Here is a 14,340-nt window from a genome sequence, read left to right as displayed (position 1 = left end):
CCCAGAAAATCGTACTTTTTGACACAAAAATCACACAAACCTGTAACAAATGAAACTAGAAATCGATCCCTCGTCCAAAATTGGCTGGATATAGACACATTTTCGTACGTATGTTGGCTATAATTCGCCTTTTAGAATTTTTAATTGAAAAAAAATGGCCAAATTTGAGGTGATTTTTGAATATTTGTTGCTCTATCCATGTCCAGAGGCACATTTCGAGTTGTGATATGGCGTTATATCGACAGCTAGGAACAAACTGAGTCGGATAGAGGTATTTTCAGATTGATTTATAGTGGACTGGATCACCATTTGGAATTTTTTTGAATATCCAGGCACTATATATCAAAAAAGTGCCGGAACAAAATTTTCATCTCTCCTCATGATCTTTCGATCCCGCACTATTAAATTTTGAATCCTTTTTTTTTGAAAATTGATCACCCCTAATGGGCAGTAGGTTGTTGTTTTTGTAATCCTGACTGCCCATAAACCCATTGCGATTTCCAATACTTGGCAATTAAATCCATCGGTCTGATATACTGAAACTAAGACTAGATATTCCAAGCTTCATCATGTATTCGGATATTTGAACCTTTGATCGCCCCAGATCAGATGGCAGTTGTCAATACTCAAAAATCGAAATTCCTTAAAATAATCCATGATGGGGATACCCGTTAATCGATTCTGATTGGCATCAAACTTTCTGAGGTTTCATTTTTTGGAGATAAAATCAGATTCTGAAAGTTTCATGTTGATCGCATTTGCAGAAGTTTGATTTTTCGTCCTCAAATTTTGTCGACATTTTCTTGGAAAAAATTGAGGGCCAAAAACCAAACTTTTGCAAATGCGATCAACATGAAACTTTCAGAATCTGATTTTATCTCCAAAAAATGAAACCTCAGAAAGTTTAAAGCCAATGAGAATCGGTTTACGGGTACCTCTCATACAAAATTGTCGAAATTTTAGTTAAAGTGACCGATTTTTCTCTTTTTTTTTATTATTATTTTTTTACTGCCTTTATTTCAAGAAAATTCACAAAAAATAACCAAAAGTAAATACGGACAACGCAGGCCAACGGTATGGAAAAGTTCGGGATTACCAATGTAATCCTTTTTATTGTTATTGAGCTTCATTTAGTGTCTGAATATGATTACACTATGCAACAACAACAGAGAAGGGAACTTATTTACAACGTTTTTTGGGCCCACTTAATCCAAATCTGGCGTTAGTTTGTCCTGGCACGTCTAGTTTTCAAGTTACGTTCATTGCTTTCCGTATCAGACTTGGATTAAGTGGGCCAAAAAACCTTGGAAATGAGTCTCCTCTTTTTGAGGGAAATTTTTCTTTAAAATTCGTCGCATAGTGTTAGTAGACCTCAATTCGTGAATTCCATAACTGGAAAATACCATAATTTTAAAAAAAATTAGGGAAGACCAAACGAATTCAAAGTATCTCTTCTCAAATTATCATTATACAACAGGTTAAAACTCTGTTTCGTTGCCAAATTAAAATGAATCTACTACACGGTTTGTTTTTGGTGCTATTTATCGTTGAATTCTCGGTGAGTTTTTTCTATTCCTTTGTCATTTTCAATTTTATCCAACAAAATGCGATGTTTCTGTAGAAATGAAAGTAAACACGAAATTTCTTTTTCTAGGAACTTCAAGGGAAACGTAAGACAAATTTGTGATTCCAAGAGAGTTTTCATTTTAAAATTTCAACTCTTTTCTCTAATGAACAGATGGCTTTTTCTCGCAAGCTCTTCTTAAGGGCGAAATGATTGAAAACATGTCACAGGCGAAGTTTGTGGCTGGAATCCGTGCCCCTGCAAGTAAGTCTGCTTTAGAATCATTTTCATTGTTTTTCGTGTGAATTTTTGTCCAAAAAATTCAAATATTCTATCAATTTTGCTAGGGGCTGACCACGCTTCAGAAAATTGAAAATAATGCTAGATTTTATAATTTAGTTCAAACAATATATTATTTACAACTGTGACATTTTTCGAACTTTCTCCAGAAACGATTCACTGCAAATGATAACTTTCAATTGTGCGTTGTCGGTTTTGTCAGAAAATTCTTCACATTGTGGTGGCCAAAAGTGTCGTTCATAGTGGATTATAGATTTAGTCAAATATTTGAGTCAACATACAGATGGTATTAAAACTGAATGATAGAAACAAATTTTGTAGATGAAGAATCCGCGGTTCCCCATAGCAATTTTGTGTGTGTCTTCATTTTTTCTTCAAATATTATTGCTTGTACTGAGAATGAAACGATTTTATTACAAAATATTTGCATGAATACAAAGACCATCGAAATGGTTCCAATAGAAAAATGGTAACTACATGTACCGCATTTATTCTGTCAAAAACGGAAATCATCACGAATGCCCATTGCGTGTATGACGCCCCATATGTTAATGTAGTAGCTGGTACGAAAGTTGTATCAGATGAAAAACAGAAAATCAAAGTCGAAAAAGAGAACATTGCATGGCACCCTCATTATAGTCATTCAGGATCAGTCGGTCCATTTGATATTGCCAAATTAACACTGGAAGAGCCGTTAGAATTCAGTGATACCGTTGGCAGTATCAAACTCGTGGACAAAGATTATAAATTGAATGATCCATCGGAAGTGGTCACTGTCTATGGATATGGCGTGTTGAACAACACCGGACCAAAGATATTGAGGCGTTGCGATGCGAACTATATATCTGACGTCAAACGGGCCATCATATTTAAACCAGTTCAGACTTTGTACTTTACCACTGGCGAAGCTACGAACGATGGCGAAATTATTACACCTGGCGATTCGGGTGGACCAGTCGTTTCAAAAACAAATGGCAAAATCGTGGGCATAACTACGGGTATAAATGGAACAACAGGTGGCCGCGGAATGTTCCTCCCAATTACGTCATTCCTTGGTTTTATCCATGATCCAAAGGTATCTAGTCTCAATGCCCCAATTTGCATTTCAATAACGCGAACAAAATGTATTGCTTCTATTTCAGAGCGTGAAACCACTTCCACCTTCGCTTACACCTAACGAAGCTAAATTTATGGCCGATATATCGGTACCGGGGAGTAAGTGTGCGAAAGAGGAGATTATTCATGATTCATAAATCAATACTCATCCTGAGATATTTTTCTATTACAGAATTTCTTACCGTTACCAAAGAAGCATATGCCGATGCCGACGAAGATGTTCAAATACAATTTAATGCAATCATTTTGTCGGAAACCGAGATTTTGACCTGTGCACATAATGTGCACGGCGCCCCATATGTCTATGTAATAGTAAATAAACTATCACGTAATCCGACAAAAATCAAAGTCACTGAAGACCAGATAGAAATTCATGAGAAATACGCAGTGTTCGGATCCGCATTTGACGTTGCCAAGATTACACTTAAAGAACCGTTGGAGTTCAGCGAGAACGTCGGCAGCATCGATTTGGTGGACAAATATTACAAAATGAATGACCCATCCGAAATGGTCACTGTCTATGGTGATATGGTATTGGGTGAAACAGAGAGAACGAGACGTTATGATACAAAGTATTTGAATAGTGCCATTTGCAAATCGAAATTGGGCGACCGATTTGATGCAAATCATTTGATGTGTTTTAATTCTGTTGAAAGTATGGGATATCTCTGTGCGTTTGGAGGACCAATGGTTTCGAAAAAGAATAACAAACTCGTGGGCATGACCATATTTCGTCCGCGTGGTAAGCCAGTTATTTTTCAACCGATTGCACCGTTGCTCGATTGGATCCGGAAGTCAAAGGTGGAACGTAATAAAAGAAGAAGAATATAGGCTTGAAAAAGGGGTTTCAGGCGCCTGAAAAAGCTGAATACCGTCTATTTTTTTGTTCCTGTCATTTAATAATCAACAAAAGAACCGAATAAATTTGAAAATTTGAGAAAAATGCATTTTAGTTTTCATTCGTTAGTTTCATCTGCACGTAAGTATGAGCGAGATGGCATGAGTTTTGAGTATCCCAGCAAATAGGTACTATGGAACTGGTGAAATGATGGCTCGGTTTTATTCACAGAGTTTTGGAGGCGATGAACACATTATTTTTGCCGAATTCTGCTCGGAAATGCAAGTTCTGGCCATGTGTAGATTTTACGATATAAATCAATGTATAATTGAAGCCGCGCCGCGCTCTGACCTCAGAGATTTTCATACAAAACTGCCACGTAGACGGTCGCAAACAACAGACAATACAATTCAACAGGCAAAAATCGAAAAAAAGTTCTGAAAAAACGATAACGCTACATCACGCATTGAACAAAAAAGTACCCTTAAAGTAAATTCTAGTCACTCTGAAATGAATTCATAACTTGAATATCAACCTACACACATAATATATACTGTGCACTCCAGCATCATTCCTTTGATGCGCATGCGCAGCGATTTTTTTTTCCATCTGAATAAATAAAAAAGTGGTGAGTTGGGCTAAAGCCGTTTTCGAAAATGGTTACTCGTATTTATCATGCGACATTTCGTTCTTGTTAGGAGTATCATGAGGCTGGAGAACAAAAGTGTACACAAAGAACAATGAGTGTGTGTTAAAACAATTAGCAACAGCCGAAAATAACTAAAGAGGTTTATGTTTTCAACGCATTCAAAGCTATCGAAAAACGATTAAAGAATAACAACCATTTTCTGGGTTATTTTGCCTTATTTCAACTTGACACGATTGTGACTTTTTTCAATAGATGGCGCTGTATGTGTCACATGTAAATTCCATAGATAATCTATGAAAAACTTTGAACTTTCATTGATTTTGGTTTTTTTTTTTCAATAGATGGACTTATAAATTTCACGTACAAATATCATGAAAAGTTCAAATAGGGCAAAGCTGGTAGTCATTCTTTGGACTTGAAGAAACTCGTTGCGGTCTGTACGGATGATGCGCCTGCAATAATTGGTGTTCATGGCAGTTTTGTCGCCTTGGTGAAAAAGTACGTTGCTGGGAGAATTGAGAATCATAAACTCGGTATGCAATGATTGCATCATTCATCAAGAAAATTTGTGCGCCGAAATCGTGGAAAATGATTGCTCTGTTTTGACTACAGTAACCAAAGTAAGTGAATAGCCGCAAATGGATTTTTATTTGTTGTCTCTTCTTTCTTATTTTTCGTACTGATAAATATTGTTTATTACAGATCATCAACAAAATTCGAGCCAGTGATCTACGTGTGCGACGTTTTAAATTACTCACGGATGAATTGGAATCCAAATTTTCGGGTGTCCTGTATTTCAACAGAATTCGTTGGCTCAGTTGTAGCCAAGTATTCAACCGCATTCTGCGATCTATTCCGTGAAATTCAACTGTTCATAGAAGGAGAAGAATAGGGAGAAGAATTCAGCGAGATAAAAACGTTTCAATGGGAACAACACCTTTACTTTCTATGTGACATTACAACGCACCTGAGTGACTTGAATTTGAAACTTCAAGGCAAAAACAAATTTGTTTGGGAGCTAGCCAAAGACATTCAAGAGTTCAAAATCATGTTAAATTCATTCAAAGACCAACTCAACGATAGCGATTATTATTTTTTTCCTAAGATTGATATATTTAGATAAACAATGATTTTAACGTGGACGGCCGATAAGTCCGTTTACAATGCATATATCTGCGTTGAATGTATAAGTAAATGTTGTGTGTGAGTCTCGAAAATATTAAAAAGGCGTTTGATTTTATTCAGTTAAAGGTCGAATCTATTTTTCATATAACAAAGAAAATACATTCCTTTCTGATTTCAATATGAATAGTTCAAGAAATTTCATTCAATCAAGATAGAAAGGAAGACAATGAAACATGTAGAAAAAACATATTTATTACACCAAAATTACATAAAATCGAGTGTATCACTGAAAAATAAGTAATCTTTTTTTTTAAATCTTGGATTTGTAATGAGTTTATTTACCCAAATTCCAAATTCCAAAATGCAGATCCTTCTAGAGACACGAATAAGGAATAAGCGGCAGCTTTCAACTATTCTCCACTTCCATTGGATTTCAACGGTCAACGTGTATCTAATGTAATGAGAACTAAATGCAAGTGGAGACGGTGTGTACAAAATAGTGTAGAAGAACTTTTTGAATGGTTAAGGTTCTTTAGCTGGGCCACAACATTCGCTCTCACCGTATCCTTATCACGCACGTTCAATTGTTCAATTTTTCAATTCGACTTGTAATTTGGCAAGTGAGTCTTCAATACTATGTAGATTGATGTCGATTTCTTCATCCATTAGTAAAGCATCTTCGTAGGTTGGAAGATCAAAATCTGTTGGAAACATGTAAAAATGATTATTATACAATAATTTATGATGATTGATCAGAATGTGTTTGAAAAGTTGCACTAACCATCGTCAGGGAATGGAGGTGGTGTGCTGGTGTATGTTCGAATCGATACGATATCATCATATGGAAATGCTGGAGATGATGGTTCCATTTGCACAGGTTCCGATGGTGAAATATCATGCGTGAGAGCAATAGATGGAGCACTGGGATTGGTACTTGTCTGAGGGAGGACGATCATGGGTGATATGCCGTAGCCAAATGGTATAGTTCCTATCGTAATCGGTAAATCAAGTGAAATATCAGCCTCTCTCTGGTTGAGATCTCCGGAGTCTCTAAAGCCTTTTATCTACAAAATTGTTGGAACAAATGATTAGTTCAGCTATTCGGCACTTGGTTCATTCCAACAAATATTCACACCTAAATTCTAGTATAGCAATCTAGTACATTATGTCACTTGTATGCAAGTTAATTCGTCACTGACTATAAACGCTCGGCAAATGCTACTAATTCTAATGTCACTTTTATTGTGGTAAATTTATATACTGAAATGGATATACTATTTCAGGTTATGTTTTCCAAAACAAAAGTGACATTAGAATTAGTAGCATTTGCTGTGTGTTTATAGTCAGTGACGAATTAACTTGCATACAAGTGACATAATGTACTAGATTGCTATACTAGAATTTAGGTGTGTTGGTTTGAAAAAAAAAACTGAAAACTTACGGCAATAAAGTAACTAATTTTGATGACTTTACACGTTTCAGTATCTGTTGGTGGAATCAACGCTGGTACTTCGATACTTTCAACAGGAAACACCTCATTCGTCTGACTTTCACATTTCCAATTGGGAAAACTCTGTTTTAGTACAGTTTCATACTTGATTTTATGATGAACACTGTACGCAGAGTTTTTGTAGATGGTTTTCTATGGATTAAAGTACATCATTTGCTGGTGATTCAACTGAAGGTGACAGCATAAATCTTACTTACTCTTATAAGAGAAACGACGAAATGCAGTAATGGAGAGGGAGATTCGTTGTTGATTGAAACCTGAATATGAATACTTTGACCCTGAACATATCCGCCGGCTGACAAATCAACTGATATAGCCCTTTTTCCCATTGGAATATGAGGGGACAACCAATTTGTATTTGTTTCAGGATATGACAATGGCGCCTGGCAAATAGAAAACATTTTCTGATGTTCATGTTCTAATGTTCAATTGAACTGCTGAGAATATTCTTTGGACGTGTTCCGACGCAGATGTTAATGTAAATCTTCAAAAAGTTGTACGCAAAAGTGACACTTCAAAATAATTTTTTCGTCGTTTCACAACAACTCTCGCTTTTTCGTACAAATTTTTCCAATTTCTACATTTAATTACGCATCGAAACACGTCCAACGTCTCAGCAGCTCATTTTATGTTGAGAATGTAAAAACTTACTCGTAATGCCGGATAATCATTCAAATTAAGTGTTTTGAAAACGGTAAATTTCTCTTCACATATCTTTTCCGATTTCAATTTAAGCCATATGGGTTTGTGAACAACAACATTCGCAGTGTAACTTATATCACCATGATCGCTTGAAAACGTTGATGGTAAATCACTGGGTAAGGTATATGCGAAACTGAAATCATGTGTACCCACCGGTAATACTTGATTTTTGCCTGTCAATAAAAGCGTTTTTTAATGAAAAAAAATTTGATTCATAATTTATCAAAAGCACGTTGAATCGCATTACCGTTTCTGCCTACTAAGCATTTTCTCATATCTAAGACACTCTCATCGGCTTCATAGTGTCCGGATTTACCATATGATGAAACGCACATGCAATCGTCTACAACAAATCGTACATGCGCCATTCCACGCAAACGAATGTAAATACAACGAACTTTTAACACCTCTGTCAATTTTAATCGCACTGTTATGTGTAATTTTCGACCAGAGTAAACAATCTTCTGTGGATTGTTCTCAAAATTTATTTGACACGTGATTGGCATTGTGAATTTCAACTTTTCTTGATTCCACCCTCTTGCGGTGCTAACTCCAAATGAAAATATTTTCTCTTATATGTTGTTTTTAGACAGAAAGTATTGATTTTCCACAAATCGGACTTGAGCTTTGGTACTTTTCTATCCTTGCACATACACTATTTATGAATCTTAAACCGCACTTTTAACTCAAATTAACAGCTCAAAAACAAAAATAACAATTGCAGCTGCTTTTTTATGATGTTTTAAGAACGTGACAATTTGGAAATACGCCTAATTTTCATACCGTCTGAATTTAAACTACTAAGGATTCGAGGGGAAATATGCTTGTGTTTCATTTGAAATGGAAAAACCCATCAACTTTGTGGCTCCAACAGCTGGTAATAACGCACTGTTCGCTAAGTATTTGTGTTTTCGTATCGATAAGAACGCATACAGCACCTCAAACACGTTACCTCTCCAATCCACATTCAAGTTAGCCTAGTTCAGATTTAGTTGGTATAAAGTTCAGTCACATTGTGACATTATTCAGAGATACAGATTTATTTTGTAGAGACAATTTAGAAATTGTGTGAGTTCTTTTTATATTTTTTTTTTCAGTTAGTCATACACACAGTCCGCAAATTTACTGTGTTTTCCTTTTTTCAAAACGAAGCTTATGACCACGCACGCAGGACCACAAGCAAATTTCCCCTCCATTTCTTATCAACACCTAGTTTCGATTGGTCTTGGTTGAAAGTCAGACGTGTTACTTTTATCCTTTTGATAAAAATCAGCAACAATTGTTTTTTTTTTAATTTTTCATTCCTTCCTCAAGTAATTTATAAATGATGTTCAACATGGTCAATCTTCGAAAAACAACAGCAATCGAAAAAATAACAACAGAATCAGATTTGGTGATGTGTATAAAAACAATGGTTAATGCGTAAAATACGTGGATGTTGTCAATAATACAGGATACATTTCATTTAATTCTTTCATTTGAAATAATCAGTGAGAGTGTGGAAACAAGAGGATAAATTGAACTATACAATGTCAACTACTTGTAAAATTAAATTTCATCCAGATAATTTGTTCTCCCCTGGTCAACAACTACATGTGACAGTGCAACTAAAGTTGACAGAAGAATTAAGAGTTCGTGGTATTTACATCCAATTGTGTGGAATAGCGCATGTGTGGTTTGATATTGATGATTCTGGCCGTGCCGGAGACTATGCAAACGATGAGGATGTTTTAGATGTGAGAAATTGTTTAGTGGATGGAAATGGTAACGGTGATTTTCACGTTTTTTTTTTTTGCTTGATAAATCGTTAACTTAGTAATATTAACGCTTTCATTGACAGGTGAAACTCGGCTATTGCCGATGGGAACACATGACTACAGTTTCACATGCATGTTACCCAGTGACTTACCATCATCATTTTCAAGTACTCATGGCCACATAAAATACTCTGCAAATGTAATCATTCGCATGCCATTATGGCCGGATAAGAAATTTGAAGAGAAATTCACCATTTACAGGAGGGTAGATTTGAACGATTATCCATTATTACGAGTAAATGTTCACATTCTTAACAACGAATGAACGTTTCATTCTATAAATTGTATTCCATTTACCAGTCAGGAGTTTCAAAGCACAGTTCCTGTATTTCGGCCCGTATACCAACCGGTGGATATGTTTCTAATCAAACTATTAATCTTCAAGTATCTGTACGTAATACATATCGTTCATTACACCATTTCGTTGTATATATCATGAGAGTAAGTACCATTTAAATTGCACACTTCCGTTGTTAAACCATGTGTAGCGTCGATAACTCAATCATTGATAATACTTTATAGAAAACCGTTTATCATCATATGTCGGCTCTGGGTGAAAAACGAAAAACTGAATTAGAAATGGAACTGAAACGGAGTGTGCCGATTTGGCAATGTGAACGATATACACATGAAACTTTTCCTGCTATAAAATTCAGTTTGCCAAAGATAATTCCACCAACAGATACTGAAACGAATAAATTCATTAAAATTAGTTACTTCATTTCGGTGAGTATAGCTATACTTTACCCCAATTTCCATTGTAAAAGAGTTGCAATGATTTGTTTGAACTATTTTATAGATAAAAGGCTTCAAAGATTCAAGAGAATACGACATGAGAAAAGCTGTTATATCACTTGACTTACCAATAACAATAGGAACTATACCATTTAACGATAGCACATCAGCCATGAGCATTCATTCTGGAACAAGAACCAATTCCAGTGCCCCACCAATTGCTGTAGTACATAATATTCGGCCATTGGAACCTCGGTTAATGGAATCTTCTCCAGCGTTTCCAGATGATGATATGGTATCGATTCGAACATATGCCAGTACACCACCTCCATTCCCTGATGATGGTTAGTGCAGCTTTTCATACTGATCAATCATCATAGATCATTGCATAAATATTATTTTCACACGTTTTCAACAGATTTCGATCTCCCAACTTACGAAGAGGCCATGCTAATGGATGATGAAATTAACATCAATATGCATTGTATTGATGATAGATTCACCCATGTTAAATCAACGAATGAACAACAACAGAAAATCTAACTGACTCATCATTTGTGTTCCATTTATTCGATTGACAGCTTTTAATTTTAAATGTTCTGTCATTCTTTCAGAATTAAGTTGCAAAATCGAAGAGAATTCTTTAGCAACCAGAATACTACCTCATTTATTGAAAAAAAAAAATACTCACTGTATTTCACTGCGTATGAGATGAATAAATACAAATTACTAAAAAAAAAACGGTTTAAATTGTTTTTATTGATTATCCATTTTTTATGAAAACCAAAATGTTTTGGCCAACTGTTGAATGGAAAATGCTTACTATCGTTGTATCTACATATATCCTGTGCTTGATTTGTGACGCAAACAACCAGAAACAACCGTAACATCCGTATGCGTGGTAAAGAGCTTTTTCCAGTACGTCATCCTTTTTCAATCGTAAGTATACGAGCACGCACGCATCGTCGCATGCACGTTTCCCCTCAAATTCGTTTCCATGTTTGGATTTCCAGTTTGGATTTGGATGGTATGAAACTCAGGTGTGTTGCCACGCTCTTATTTTACTAAAAAAAAAAGAACTTCATTCATTGAATCATTTTTATATTTTTTTAACTCCACGCAGGAATGTGGTTTGAGTTCAAATTCATTGTGAGTGTACAACAATAGATGAACAACAGAGTTTGAATCAGTTTTGTGGAAAAACGATAATTTCTGCAAACCGAATACGTTTTATTCAAATCTTTTATTTAAAGTAGTTAGTAGTAGTTTGAAAAATAATAAGGAAGAAGAAGAAGAAGAAGTAGTTGAAATTCGCAATGCCAACCACTTGTAAAATTAATTTTGAGAACAATCCACAGAAGATTTTTTTGTCTGGTCAGAAGCTACATATCACAGTGCGATTGAAATTGACAGAAGAAGTGAAAGTTCGTGGTGTTTACATTCACTTGCGTGGAATGACGCACGCGCGTTTCATCATGGATGACTTTCGCCGAGCCGGACACTATGCAACCGATGAGGATGTCTTGGATATGAAAAAGTGTTTAGTAGATGGAAATGGTAATGGTGATTCACATGATATTTAATGTGCTTTTGATAAATCGCAAAACAAATTGTGTCTTTATAAACGCTTTTATCGGCAGGTGAAAATCAAGTATTGCCTGTGGGAACGCATGATTATAGTTTCGCATGTACCTTACCCAATGACTTACCGTCATCGTTTACTAGCAATCTTGGTTACATAAAATACTCTGCGAACGTAGTTCTTCGGATACCATTTTGGCCAGATAAGAAATTCGAAGAGAAATTCACCGTCTTCAAGACAGTCAATTTGAATGATTATCCTTCGTTACGAGTAAGTGTTCACATTCTTGAAAAAGAAAAGAAATTTTACGCTATAAATTTTATAGTATAAAATATTGTTCATTTATCAGGATGAAGTATCAAGCCAAAAAACAGAAAGGAGCTGGCTAATTGGCGGAGGACAATATTATTCACCGGGAATAATTAGTATTTCAGGTCGTATTCCAGCCGGTGGATACACTCATGGTCAGCTTATTAATGTTCAAGTTTCAGTTAGTAATGAAACTTTCTATCCGATACAATATTTTCTCTTATATATTCTGAGAGTAAGTAACATGTAGTTTAGTACACTTCAAGCACGGTAAACTGATTGTTTTCAATATTTTATAGCAAACGACTTATCATCATATGTCAACGTACAGTGAAAATCAAAGAACCAAACTCAATATTGTACAAAAGCGGACTATGGCCAATTGGAAATGTGAACAGAATAAATATAAAAGTTTTCCAGCTGAAAGTATTCAAGTACCAGCGATGATCCCACCAACAAATGAGACAAGCAAAATCATCAAAACTAGATATTTGGTTTCGGTAAGTGCAACATCCTTCCCCAATCTCGTTTGTAGAAAATTCTTTTGATTGGTTTTGTAGATAAGAGCCATGTTCAATACCCGTTGTGGTTGTATTGGTATGCTTGATTTACCAATAACGATAGGAACTATACCGTTTGGAGGTAGTACATCAACCATGATCACCTCCCCTCAGACAAGAACCGTTTCTAGTGCTCCCTCTATTGCTATAGCACATGATATTTCGCCATCGGAATCTTTGGCTTCAGCATTTCCAGACGATGACACAGTATCGATTCGAACTTATACCAGCACACCACCTCCATTCCCCGACGATGGTTAGTGCAGCTTTTTATACACATTCTGATCAATCGTCATAAATCATTGCATAAATATTATTTATACATGTTTCCAGCAGATTTTGATCTCCCAACCTACGAAGATGCTTTACTAATGGATGAAGAAATCGACCTCAATCTGCAGAGTATTGGAGACTCATTTGCCCAACTGCATGTCAAATCAACGAAAAAATAACAGGAGAAAATCTAAAGATTTCACCCACTGTGTTCGGCTTTACATTTCAAACGTTTCGTCGTACGATTAGATTTAAGTAAGAAAATCGAAGAGACTTTTTCTGTTAACCAATATGATACCTCATCTATTAAAAAACATTTACAGTATTTTATTGCGTTAGAGATGAATAAATGTAATGTATTGAAAAACGGTTGAAATGGTTTTCATTGATCATTCATTTTTATTAAAACCAAAATGTTCTGACCAAATGTTGAACGCAAAATGTTCACTATCGCTTTATCACAATTTTGATTTGTGACACAAATGATAGAATCCGTACGCATGGTAGAAAGCTTTTCCAGTGTGTTTTCCTATCGCAAATAAAATCATATGAGCACGCAGCACCGCATACACGTTGCCCCTTAAATTCGTTTCCGTGTTCAGGCCTAGTTCAAATTTAGATGGTATGGAACTCAGGCGTGTTGCCACTTTCTTCTTTTATTAAAAATCGAATTTCAATTATTTATTCATTTTTTTTATTTTTCAAATCCATGTAGAAATGTGGTTTGAGTTCAAATTCATTGAGAGTGTACTGCAATAGACGAGCAACAGAGTTTATTTGGATCTGTGGAAAAGCGATAATTGCTGCGTGAAAACAATAAGAACAGAATACATCTTATTCAAATCTTTGATTTAAAGTAGTAATAGTTCGAGAATTAGTGTGGAAGAAGAAGAAGTTGAAATTCGCAATGCCAACCACTTGTAAAATTAACTTTGAGAACAATCCACAAAAAATCTTTTTCTCTGGTCAGAAGCTTCACATCACAGTGCGATTGAAATTGACAGAAGAAGTGAAAGTTCGTGGTGTTTACATTCACTTGCGTGGAATGACGCACGCGTGTTTTACCATGGATGATTTTCGCCAAGCCGGACACTATGGGACCAATGAGGATGTTTTAGATATGAGAAAGTGCTTAGTTGATGGAAATGGTAATGGTGATTCACATGATGTTTAATGTGCTTTTGATACATCATATTTGGATAGAATATGTTAATATAACCCTTTTCATTGACAGGTGAAAATCAAGTATTGCCGGTGGGA

General features: G+C 35.6%; 5 protein-coding genes and 1 long non-coding RNA gene across 10 annotated transcripts in view; 5 read left to right on the top strand and 1 right to left on the bottom strand.

Annotated features, from left to right (window-relative positions):
* The first annotated feature begins 1,461 nt into the window (after window positions 1-1,461).
* On the top strand, window positions 1,462-1,808 carry LOC129574651 (uncharacterized). Its single transcript, XR_008688718.1, has 3 exons — window positions 1,462-1,558; window positions 1,655-1,670; window positions 1,739-1,808. It is a non-coding gene; the product is annotated as an uncharacterized LOC129574651 (long non-coding RNA).
* A 522-nt stretch (window positions 1,809-2,330) lies between these two features.
* Window positions 2,331-5,359, top strand: LOC129574797 (uncharacterized). Its single transcript, XM_055457262.1, has 4 exons — window positions 2,331-2,939; window positions 3,007-3,079; window positions 3,153-3,788; window positions 5,271-5,359. Exons 1-4 carry the CDS (start codon window positions 2,331-2,333, stop codon window positions 5,357-5,359), a joined length of 1,407 nt encoding a protein of 468 aa, XP_055313237.1.
* A 343-nt stretch (window positions 5,360-5,702) lies between these two features.
* On the bottom strand, window positions 5,703-9,077 carry LOC129574534 (arrestin domain-containing protein 17-like). Of its 2 annotated transcripts, XM_055456619.1 has the most exons (7): window positions 8,052-9,077; window positions 7,754-7,977; window positions 7,300-7,485; window positions 7,034-7,234; window positions 6,374-6,656; window positions 6,153-6,293; window positions 5,973-6,058 (listed from the first exon to the last, which is right to left on the bottom strand). In XM_055456619.1, exons 1-6 carry the CDS (start codon window positions 8,308-8,310, stop codon window positions 6,181-6,183), a joined length of 1,266 nt encoding a protein of 421 aa, XP_055312594.1. In that variant the 5' UTR covers window positions 8,311-9,077; the 3' UTR covers window positions 5,973-6,058; window positions 6,153-6,180. The 2 variants fall into 2 exon arrangements, with proteins under 2 accessions (XP_055312596.1, XP_055312594.1); XM_055456621.1 differs by having other exon boundaries at window positions 5,703-6,293; window positions 8,052-9,037.
* A 31-nt stretch (window positions 9,078-9,108) lies between these two features.
* LOC129574535 (arrestin domain-containing protein 17-like) lies at window positions 9,109-11,055 on the top strand. 2 transcript variants are annotated; one of them, XM_055456623.1, is made up of 6 exons: window positions 9,109-9,568; window positions 9,645-9,826; window positions 9,922-10,062; window positions 10,144-10,347; window positions 10,421-10,700; window positions 10,775-11,055. In XM_055456623.1, exons 1-6 carry the CDS (start codon window positions 9,334-9,336, stop codon window positions 10,897-10,899), a joined length of 1,167 nt encoding a protein of 388 aa, XP_055312598.1. In that variant the 5' UTR covers window positions 9,109-9,333; the 3' UTR covers window positions 10,900-11,055. The 2 variants fall into 2 exon arrangements, with proteins under 2 accessions (XP_055312598.1, XP_055312597.1); XM_055456622.1 differs by having other exon boundaries at window positions 9,232-9,568; window positions 9,645-9,856.
* Window positions 11,056-11,644: 589 nt separating this feature from the next.
* Window positions 11,645-13,439, top strand: LOC129574766 (arrestin domain-containing protein 17-like). 3 transcript variants are annotated; one of them, XM_055457229.1, is made up of 6 exons: window positions 11,645-11,913; window positions 11,997-12,208; window positions 12,288-12,482; window positions 12,547-12,747; window positions 12,808-13,063; window positions 13,141-13,439. In XM_055457229.1, the coding sequence occupies exons 1-6, from the start codon at window positions 11,673-11,675 to the stop codon at window positions 13,257-13,259; spliced, it is 1,224 nt and encodes a 407-aa protein (XP_055313204.1). In that variant the 5' UTR covers window positions 11,645-11,672; the 3' UTR covers window positions 13,260-13,439. The 3 variants fall into 3 exon arrangements, with proteins under 3 accessions (XP_055313204.1, XP_055313203.1, XP_055313202.1); XM_055457228.1 differs by having other exon boundaries at window positions 12,264-12,482; window positions 13,144-13,439; XM_055457227.1 differs by having other exon boundaries at window positions 12,264-12,482.
* A 171-nt stretch (window positions 13,440-13,610) lies between these two features.
* LOC129574768 (uncharacterized) overlaps window positions 13,611-14,340 on the top strand; it is a 3,953-nt gene continuing 3,223 nt past the window's right edge. The window contains exons 1-2 of the mRNA XM_055457230.1: window positions 13,611-14,228; window positions 14,315-14,340. The exon at window positions 14,315-14,340 is cut by the window's right edge and continues 2,253 nt beyond it. The gene's annotated coding sequence lies outside the window, so the exon portion shown is untranslated. The remainder of the gene's footprint in view (window positions 14,229-14,314) is intronic.

This window comes from Sitodiplosis mosellana, unplaced genomic scaffold (assembly GCF_009176505.1).
Source record: "Sitodiplosis mosellana isolate CC-2019 unplaced genomic scaffold, AAFC_SMos_1.0 Smas_scaffold_6165, whole genome shotgun sequence".
NCBI lineage: Eukaryota > Metazoa > Arthropoda > Insecta > Diptera > Cecidomyiidae > Sitodiplosis > Sitodiplosis mosellana.
The sequence above is the reverse complement of the archived record's forward strand: the minus strand, read 5'-3'. Positions and strand labels throughout refer to the sequence as shown.

Excerpts from the sequence above, each read along its gene's own strand:
- LOC129574797 (XM_055457262.1), top strand. The coding sequence starts at position 2,331 with ATGGTAACTACATGTACCGCATTTATTCTGTCAAAAACGGAAATCATC. Across the intron at positions 3,080-3,152 it reads CGATATATCGGTACCGGGGA|AATTTCTTACCGTTACCAAA; the intron begins GTAAGTGTGCGA and ends TTTCTATTACAG. Across the intron at positions 3,789-5,270 it reads CCGGAAGTCAAAGGTGGAAC|AATTCGTTGGCTCAGTTGTA; the intron begins GTAATAAAAGAA and ends GTATTTCAACAG.
- LOC129574534 (XM_055456619.1), bottom strand. The coding sequence starts at position 8,310 with ATGCCAATCACGTGTCAAATAAATTTTGAGAACAATCCACAGAAGATT. Across the intron at positions 6,657-7,033 it reads AAATTAGTTACTTTATTGCC|ATAAAAGGCTTTAGAGACTC; the intron begins GTAAGTTTTCAG and ends ACAATTTTGTAG. Across the intron at positions 6,294-6,373 it reads ACCTCCATTCCCTGACGATG|ATTTTGATCTTCCAACCTAC; the intron begins GTTAGTGCAACT and ends TGTTTCCAACAG.
- LOC129574535 (XM_055456622.1), top strand. The coding sequence starts at position 9,334 with ATGTCAACTACTTGTAAAATTAAATTTCATCCAGATAATTTGTTCTCC. Across the intron at positions 9,569-9,644 it reads TTGTTTAGTGGATGGAAATG|GTGAAACTCGGCTATTGCCG; the intron begins GTAACGGTGATT and ends TTTCATTGACAG. Across the intron at positions 10,063-10,143 it reads TCGTTGTATATATCATGAGA|AAAACCGTTTATCATCATAT; the intron begins GTAAGTACCATT and ends AATACTTTATAG.
- LOC129574766 (XM_055457227.1), top strand. The coding sequence starts at position 11,673 with ATGCCAACCACTTGTAAAATTAATTTTGAGAACAATCCACAGAAGATT. Across the intron at positions 12,483-12,546 it reads TTCTCTTATATATTCTGAGA|CAAACGACTTATCATCATAT; the intron begins GTAAGTAACATG and ends AATATTTTATAG. Across the intron at positions 12,748-12,807 it reads AAACTAGATATTTGGTTTCG|ATAAGAGCCATGTTCAATAC; the intron begins GTAAGTGCAACA and ends TTGGTTTTGTAG.